At 37.6% G+C, this 10,000-nt stretch overlaps 1 protein-coding gene across 2 annotated transcripts in view; it reads left to right on the top strand.

Annotated features, from left to right (window-relative positions):
• The window catches only part of LOC133618775 (pre-B-cell leukemia transcription factor 1), a 178,428-nt gene that overhangs the window by 164,444 nt on the left and 3,984 nt on the right, over positions 1 to 10,000 (top strand). For both annotated transcript variants that reach the window (XM_061979471.2, XM_061979470.2), the window contains one exon: positions 4,159 to 4,248. In XM_061979471.2, the coding sequence (XP_061835455.1) occupies positions 4,159 to 4,205 (47 nt within the window). In that variant the 3' untranslated portion in view covers positions 4,206 to 4,248. The remainder of the gene's footprint in view (positions 1 to 4,158; positions 4,249 to 10,000) is intronic.

The following is a 10,000-nucleotide window of genomic DNA, read 5'->3' as shown; positions in this document are numbered from 1 at the left end:
CCCCTCGTCGTCACGTCGTGACATTGCTGGTTTACGAGCAGAGGAGCATGTTCGGCAGCGCACAATCACGGAGTACTTACAAGCAGACACAGTTTGTAGACACAAACGAGAGAATGGACGCATTTTAGCTTAAAAACTAACGATAAAGGTGAAGCTAAAACACTGAAATGCCCTCAGTAAGAGGTGCACCTAGCATCCACTGTAATGATACCAAGTACAAGAGCGTATCTCGTCGATACTACTATGATTACATCGAGATTTTTTAGAATCACAAAATCTTCTTTCATTTTTTTTAAATGTATATTATGTTTATAAACTCAGGAAATACGTCCCTGGACACATGAGGACTTTGAATATGACCAAAGTATAATCCTGTAACTACTTGGTATCGGATCGATACCTAAATTTGTGGTGTCATCCAAAACTATCGTAATGTATCAAACAACAGAAGAGTAAGTGATTATTACATTTTAACAGAAGTGTAGTGTTAGAAGAGAAAGTAAGCAGATATTAACAGTAAATTAACAAGTTGATTAATTATTCATTTTCTACCACTTGTCCTTAATAATGTTGACAAAATGTTACTGCATATGTCAGCAGCTAAAAGGAGCCTTTGTTTGCTTACTTACTACTAAAAGACAAGTATGTTCACTGTTTTATTTAAGGACAAACTTGCAATAAGAAACATATGTATAATGTACCGTAAGATTTTTTGTTAAAATAAAGCCAATAATGCACTTTTTTGTGGTCCCCTTTATTTAGAAAAAGTATCGAAATACATTTTGGTACCGGTACCAAAATATTGGTATCGGGACAACACTAGTACAGTATTGACCCAAGATAATTTTTCCCTCGAAAAATCAATAAATCAAAGTTTACTGATATAGCCCTTAGTCACAAATGTCTCAAAGGGCTGCACAAGCCACAACGACATCCTTGGCTCACATCCCACATCAGGGCAAGAAAAAACTCAACCCAAAGGGAGCAACGAGAAACCTTGGATGGCCAGTGGATCCGGTTTATAGTGTGAGAGTCCAGTCCATAGTGGGATCAGCAGGGTATCATCTTGCATGAAAAAGGTTGTTTTATATACAGTACAGGCCAAAAGTTTGGACACAGCTTTCCCTCATTCAATGTGTTTTCTTTATTTTCATGACTATTTACATTGTAGATTGTCACTGAAGGCATCATGATTATGTACTTATCAAAAAAAGGTTAAATAACTGCAAACATGTTTTATATTCTAGTTTCTTCAAAATAGCCATCCTTTGCTCTGATTACAGCTTTGCACACTCTTGGCGTTTTCTCGATGAGCTTCAAGCACACCTTTTCAGGTGACTACCTCTTGAAGCTCATTGAGTGAATGCCAAGAGGGTGAAATGAAAATTGCCCGTGGAAAGTCCGAGCTTTTCCACATAGAGACCTGTTCAAAAGAGTATAGAGTAGTTTTAATGTGAGTTTTTGGTTTTTGCATAATTGTGCTCAATAAATCACGGTCATCAAAGAAATATATATTTATTTATTTTTTTTGTAGTTTAGCAGTTGTTATCGCACTGGTATTAAAAATATTTTGTGTAAAAACGTGTCTTCGTAATAGAGGGGCTTACATTCGGGTCCGTCCTATATTTGGGTCAATGCAGTGTTTGATATAAATCTTCTAGTAAGGGTCGGCTTTTTCTCTGTTGCATTGTCGTCTTTGGGGTTTAGATTTTTATAAAAAACCAACAACCAAGCGAGTAAGAGCTTTTCTTATGGTCACTCACACACAACAAGGGTTGGAATTGGGGGTTAAATCACCAAAATGATTCCCGGGCGCGGCCACCGCTGCTGCCCACTGCTCCCCTCACCTCCCAGGGGGTGATCAAGGGTGATGGGTCAAATGCAGAGAATAATCTCGCCACACCTAGGGTGTGTGTGTGACAATCATTGGTACTTTAACTTTAACTTTAACTTAACATAGCTCAGCAATAGGGTCTGATTATGAAATTGGGGAAGTTAGCGAAAAAATGAGGAAGACTAATATGCTAAGCAGAAGGTGACAACTTTTGTCCAAAAAGGTGTCTTGGTAAGAGAAGGTCTATTTTTTTAGGACCGTCCTATATTCAGGTCATTGCAGTGTTTGTTTAATAAAGCTTCAAGTGCGAGTAGCATTTTTTATTGTTCCACTGTCGTCTTATTCGGGGTTTAGCTTTTTTATAAATGCAAACCAACAGTTGGCGCCAAACTATTTCTCTCAAAGCGAGTAAGAGCTTGTTTTCCCTGTCACTCACGCACAACACAGGTCGGCTTATATACGTGAAATGAAAATTGCCTGTGGAAAGTCCGAGCTTTTCCACAAAAACGTGTCTTGGTAAGAGAGGGTCTTACACTCAGGTCCGTCCTATATTTGGGTCAATGCAGTATTTATATAAATCTTCAAGTTTTTCTTTGTTGCATTGTCGTCTTGTATTCGGAGTTTAGATTTGTATTAAAAAAACAATAACCTAGCGAGTAGGAGCTTTTCTTCCGGTCACTCACACACAACATAGCTCAGCAATAGGGTCTGATTATGAAGTTGGAGAAGTTAGCAAAAAAAATGAGGAAGCTTTTTTTATAAATGCAAACCAACAGGTGGCGCCAAACTACTTCTCTCAAAGCGAGTAAGACCTTTTTCCCCTGTCACTCACGCACAACACAGGCCGTCTTATATGCATGAATTGAAACTTGCTGGTGGAAACTCCTAGCTTTTCCACAAAAATATGTCTTGGTAAGAGATGGGCTTACATTCGGGTCCGTCCTATATTTGGGTCAATGCAGTGTTTTATATAAATCTTCAAGTAAGGGTCGGCTTTTTCTTTATTGCATTGTCGTCTTGTATTCGGGGTTTAGATTTTTATTTTAAAAAAACAACCAAGCGAGTAAGAGCTTTTCTTACGGTCACTCACACACAACATAGCTCAGCAATAGGGTCTGATTATGAAGTTGGGGAAGTTAGCAAAAAATGAGGAAGACTAAAGTGACAACTTTTGTCCAAAAAAGTGTCTTGGTAAGAGAAGGTCTTATTTTTAGGACCGTCCTATATTCAGGTCATTGCAGTGTTTTATTAAATACATTTTCAAGTGCGAGTAGCATTTTCTATTGTTCCACTGTCTTTTTTATGAATGCAAACCAACAGGTGGCTGCGAACTATTTCTCTCAAAGCGAGTAAGAGCTTTTTTTCCCTGTCACTAACGCACAACACATGTTGTCTTATATACATGAAATGAAAATTGCCCGTGGAAAGTTCGAGCATTTCCACAAAAACGTGTCTTGGTAAGAGAGGGGCTTACACTCAGGTCCGTCCTATATTTGGGTCAATGCAGTGTTTTATATAAATCTTCAAGTTTTTCTTTGTTGCATTGTCGTCTTGTATTCGGAGTTTAGATTTTTATTAAAAAAAACAATAACCAAGCGAGTAGGAGCTTTTCTTACAGTCACTCACACACAACATAGCTCAGCAATAGGGCCTGATTATGAAGTTGAGGAAGTTAGCAAAAAAAATGAGGAAGCTTTTTTTTATAAATGCAAACCAACAGGTGGCGCCAAACTACTTCTCTCAAAGCGAGTAAGAGCTTTTTCCCCTGTCACTCACGCACAACATAGCTGGACAATCATGGTCTCTAAATGAAGTTGAGCAACAGCAAAAAGGGAGGAGGAGTTAACATGCTAATTTAGAAATAATGGTGATCACTGAAGCGGTCCATTTTTACAATCTACTCATTATTGAGAATTGTTTAGTTTTTCTTGCCCTTGATTTAGTATGTTTTTCATGTGTACAAAAGACAGAAAAAAGGTGTTGTTTTATATTAAGACCTTTTTATATACGGAAGATTAAAGTAGACCGTGCTTTTTTTGTGTGTGTTCTGGAAAGGCCGCCTATCTGAAAGCAGGAATATTATATGATCATGTTTGTGCTTGTTATCAAGCGTGTGCATTTGTAGCATTTCCCTGTTTACTGTACCCTTTTACTATCACGCTGACCTTTTCTCCTGCACCAACCGTCTTTGTTATCCGGACCTTTTGTCTGACCTGAGCTTTTTGTCTCCCCCCCCATCCCCCACCCTACCTCACGACACACATACACACACACACACACACACACACACACACACACACACACACACGCTTCCATTGTTCCAGGTGGATACCCTTCGCCATGTTATCAGCCAGACCGGCGGATACAGTGACAGCCTCGCCGCCAGCCAGATGTACAGTCCACAGGGCATCAACGTAAGTACGCCTGCATCGGGACAATTGCGTGCCGCCGTGGTTTGTCTCAGTCGGGCTGTTGTCCAGCCAGGCGACCCCCAACCCTCGACCCCCAAGCCCCCTCCACACCCCTCTCCGGCTGTGTCCTGGCTGGCAGGCAATGAGGCAGCTACCGGCCTGAATTGGCTGGACACGCGCCGAGTCTGTCGGGGGATATTAGCGTTAGCGCGGCACCTGCAGTGGACAGGAACAAGGACACAGGTGTCATCGTACGACAACAACGCTCCTCTGCCTTGTGCACCTTAGCAACATAACCTTCACCTCTAAAAGTGGCTTCACAGTTGCTGATTATCATCCATTTTGCGTTTTCCGCAAGCATTTTTCTAAGGAACTACTGCAAAAGATTAGAGTCAAATATCCTCAATATGACAAAAACTATTTTTGGAAACCTACTTTACACTGGTCAAAGGTCTTTTAGTAGGAGCAACCTGCTCATTTTGAAGATTTACTCCAAGAATGATTGTCAAAGATCCTGTGTAGAACAGAATCAGATTGCTCTTTTTTTTAAAACCTTCTGCAAAAACACTAGTCAAAGATCTTCTGTATGACACAAGCACTCTGCTGCTTTTTTAAAGACCGACAACAAAAACAATAGTCAAAGATCTTCTGTATGACACAAGCAATCTGCTGCTTTTTTAAAGACTGACAACAAAAACACTAGTCAAAGATCTTCTGTATGACACAAGCGCTCTGCTGTTTTTTAAAGACCAACAACAAAAACACTAGTCAAAGATCTTCTGTATGACACAAGCACTCTGCTTCTTTTTTAAAGACCGACAACAAAAACAGTAGTCAAAGATCTTCTGTATGACACAAGCGCTCTGCTGTTTTTTAAAGACCAACAACAAAAACACTAGTCAAAGATCTTCTGTATGACACAAGCGCTCTGCTGTTTTTTAAAGACCAACAACAAAAACACTAGTCAAAGATCTTCTGTATGACACAAGCACTATGCTGTTTTTTAAAGACCGACAACAAAAACAATAGTCAAAGATCTTCTGTATGACACAAGCGCTCTGCTGTTTTTTTAAAGACCGACAACAAAAACAATAGTCAAAGATCTTCTGTATGACACAAGCGCTCTGCTGTTTTTTTAAAGACCGACAACAAAAACAATAGTCAAAGATCTTCTGTATGACACAAACGCTCTGCTGTTTTTTAAAGACCGACAACAAAGTAGGAGCAACCTGCTCATTTTGAAGATCCATTGCAAGAATGATTGTCAAAGATCCTGTGTAGAACAGAATCAGATTGCTCTTTTTTTAAAAACCTTCTGCAAAAACACTAGTCAAAGATCTTCTGTATGACACAAGCGCTCTGCTGTTTTTTAAAGACCGACAACAAAAACATTAGTCAAAGATCTTCTGTATGACAGAATCAATCCTACGACAGGACTTACTGGAAAAAAATAAGAGGTAAAGATCCTCTAAATTACAGGAAGACTCGCTGTTTTTAAGAACTACAGCAAACATATTGGTCAAAGATCCTTTTGGTTACAGGAGCACTCAGCTGTTTTTAATCATTTAGTGCAAACATCCATCCATCCATTTTCTACCCCTTGTCCCTTTCGGGGTCGCGGGGGGTGCTGGAGCCTATCTCAGCTGCAATTGGGCGGAAGGCGGGGTACACCCTGGACAAGTCTACCTCATCGCAGGGCCAACACAGATAGACAACATTCACACACTAGTCAAAAATCCTGAATAATACTGGAGGGTTGTGCTGTTCTTGTGGACCAACTGCAAAAACGCTAGTCAAAAATCTTCTTTATGACAGGAGCTCTCTGCTGTTTTTAAGACCTACTGCACAAATACTGGTTAAAGATCCCCTGTATGACAGGAACCCACTGCTACTGAAGAAATACTGGTACAATATTTTCTGTATGAGAGGAGCGCTCTGCTGTTTTTAAGACCTACTACAAAAACACTAGTCGTAGATCCTCTATATTACAGGAACACCTTGCACTTTTTAAAGGCCTACTGCAAAAACACTAGTCAAAGATGCTCTTTATGACTGGAGCATGTTGCTGTTTTTTAGGACCTACCACAAAAACGCTAGTCAAAGCTCCTCTATATTACAGGAGCAGTCTGCTGTTTTTGAGGACCAACTGCAAAAATACTAGTCAAATATCCTTAATGTTACAGGAGCATTCTGTTGTTTTTGAGGACTGACTACAAAGACACTAATCAAAGATCTTCTGTATGACAGGAGCGCTCTTCTCTTTTTGAAGAGCTACTGCAAAAACACAGGCTAAAGATCCTTTGTATGACAGGAGAACGTTCCTGTCTTTGAGGAACTACTGCAAACGTACTAGTCAAAGATGTTCTGTATGACAAGAGCACTCTGCTGTTTTTAAAGACCCTCTGCAAAAATGCTCGTCCGAGATCTTTTATATCGCCCAAGCGCTCTACTGTAAAAATACCCGTCAAAGATCCTCTATATTACAGGAGCTCTCTGCTGTTTTGAGGGACCTACTGCAAAAACACTAGTCAAAGATCCTCTTTATGACTGGAGCACACTCAGCTTTTTTCAAGGACCTACCACAAAAAACACTAGTCAAAGATCCTCTATATTACAGGAACACTCGGCTGTTTTTGAGGACCTTCTAAAAATACTATTCAGAGATCCTCTATATTACAGGAGCACTCTGCTGTTTTTGAGGACCAACTGCAAAAATACTCGTCAAAAATCCTTAACGTTACGGGAGCATTCTGTTGTTTTTGAGGACTGGCTACAAAAATACTAGTCAAAGATCCTCAATGTCACAGGAGCATTCTGTTGTTTTGAGGACCAACTGCAAAAATACTAGTCAAAGACCCTTAATGTTACAGGAGAATTCTGTTGTTTTTGAGGACTGACGACAAAAATACTAGTCAAAGATCCTCAATGTTACGGGAGCATTCTAAAAGGTTGTCTATATTATGAAGAAGAAAAAAAAATACTGCAAAACAGCTAGTCAAAGATCCTCAGTAGGACGGGTCCGAGTTTTAAAATTGACTTATTTTTGACTACTGACATAATTGAGACCAAGTGTTGTACTTCTTACTTTAAGTAGCACTACAGTCAGAGTCCCTTTTCCAGGTCTCCTTACTGGGCGGGCCAGACTGGGCCGGGCCGGGCTGGGTATGGCGGTGCAGGCGAGACCGGGGGCGGTGTGTTAACATGTATATCCATAGCGACAGGCAGCGCGGGCTTGAACAGAATCAATACGACAGTCGGCGGGGCAGAGGGAGCGAGGCTTTGGGCTAACAGTCCAAGCACATTGGGCCGATCATTCATCTACACAAACACAAACACTGACAAGGCTGCAACAAGCCCTCGCCCTGCAATAACAACATGCATGCATGGAGATCACGGCTCTGTGCAACAGGAGTCCACACACACACACACACACATTATTATTCACAAATCAGACCAATATAAGTCGACATTTTTAGATCAAAATATGTTCAACCTCAAGCTAGCCGGCTGTGGTTGTAGCAACGTATTGACAAGTGGATGAAAAGCTCCGGTGCTACACAACAAAGCGTGTGATTGGTCCTAAAAAAGATATACAACCTTTTTTTTGGGGGGGGGGGGGAAGCCTGAAGGTAGTTTTAAAATCCAAACAAGGATGTTAGTTGGAGATGACATATCATGTCCGTGTTCATTTGAGGCTCAAAGAAAACATGCACTGCTGCAGTGAATGTATTTATTTAAAAAATAATAATACAATATGTCCCTGTGGAAAGTAAGATGCATTTAAATCATCTCGCCCTAATTTTCATGTTTTTTATTACACTGCTTTCAGGCTTATATTATTTGTTCCAATTTTGTCTTCAAGTAGTTTTATCCATCCATTTTCTACCGCTTGTCACATCCATAAAAAACATGTTTTCCATTATTCATAAACAATCTTTAAGTGATAATATATATTTTTAAACTTTATTTACATAGAAACAAAAAATATTTTTGAAAAAACACTTCCATCTTATCCGGAGATTCAGATGCAATTGTTTTGAATATAGTATTGTTTTTTTTTTATTATTTCCATTTTGTCATTTTATTATAATAATCGGAAAAAAATATTAATTGATTACTTACTGAATAAAAATTTTAAAAAATAAGCTTGCAAATGCATTATTTAGAACATTTAAAAAAATAACAATACAATTGAAATGTCTTTATTTTATTGTACTTATTATTACTTATTATATAATTGCAAATAGTTTATCAATTATTGCAGTCTAATTGGTTTGATTATGTATTTAATTATAAATTATTGTATAATTTCCAACATATTGTCAAAAAATATTAGCAAAAAATTCAACCAATCATTCCAGTTTTGTCTGTGTCCCATTGTGTGTTTTATCAATTTTGGCATGTATTATTTATTTTATTATGTATTATTACTATCACCATGTAATTGTTTTGTCATTTACAAAATACTAAATTACATCAAATGTTTTTATTTTATTGTACTTGTATTTCTATTTTTGGCAATCATCTAATTGCAAAATGTTTATCAATTATTGCATTTTAATTGGTTTTATTATGTATTTAATTATTAATTATTGTATGATTTACAACATATTGTCAAAAAGCCAAACAATCATTTCAGTCTTGTCTGTGTCCCATTATGTGTTTCATCATTTTTGTTATTATTTTAAATAGAAAAAAAGCAAAATAAATTTGAGTTATTATTTTTCGAAATAATAATACAATTATTATATTGTGAATACATATATTTATATTCTTTTAAATAGAAAAATACATTTGAATGAGGATGCCTTATTTAATTTTGTTTAAAAAGTTGTATTTGTCCTTGGATGATGACGAGGACGTTTTGTCCTCCGTCAGTGCATCACCTCTGCTTCTTATTCTTCCGCCATGACAATTTTCCTCGTGCAAATTGCTGGTGGGCGTCTCCTCCCCCAAGAAAGCTTGAAATGTTTTGTCCCTTTAGTCTTTCTTTTCCCTTCCCTCCTCAAGTGGCTTTGGAACGACATGACAGACGTTTTTACGCTAAATAACAGGCTTTGGGAAATAAGCGGCTGCCGAAACGTACGTTCTGGCTTAATAGCGTTGAAATTGCAATTTATGTCGCTAATGGTTTCTAGGCAACCTAATAGACGATAATGTATTCTTTTATCCGGAAGTATATGAATGGTGTTCCTTTTGCTGCTTTTTATTATCAAATTATGTCTTGTGACAGTCATATTTCTATTAAGGGATTTTTTTACTGTAATTTTGCAGCACTTTTGTATGCACACTTTTTTTGCATGCATTTTGTTTGATTGTTTCATGGTTTTGTATACTGTAGTCATCAAGGAGAGTTTTTCATAAAATGATCACATAAATCCAATGATTTCAAATTTTTTACAATCTTCTGTATGACATATTAAACATTTTGCTTAACTTTTTTTTTTTAATTACAACTTTTTTCTCCACAAGTCCAACTTTTTTATTGTAATATTATGAGTTGACTGATACAGTTGCCGAAAAAAAATTTAATTTTACAACCTTTTCCACATTATTTTGACTTTTTTCCTCATTACTTTATGATTTTTTCCACATTGGAATTTGTTTGGTTTTTTTCATTATAAGATTTAGATTTTTTTTCTTGTAATATGACAACTTTTTATGTAAAATTAACACTTTACCCTCATAAATTGAGGATGTTTGCTAAAATAATTTGTGTGTAATATTATGACATCAGTGCTTTGTCATGAGACAA

This window comes from Nerophis lumbriciformis, linkage group LG19 (assembly GCF_033978685.3).
Source record: "Nerophis lumbriciformis linkage group LG19, RoL_Nlum_v2.1, whole genome shotgun sequence".
Classification (NCBI taxonomy): domain Eukaryota; kingdom Metazoa; phylum Chordata; class Actinopteri; order Syngnathiformes; family Syngnathidae; genus Nerophis; species Nerophis lumbriciformis.
Note: the sequence above shows the minus strand (reverse complement) of the source record. Positions and strands in the feature narration are given on the sequence as shown.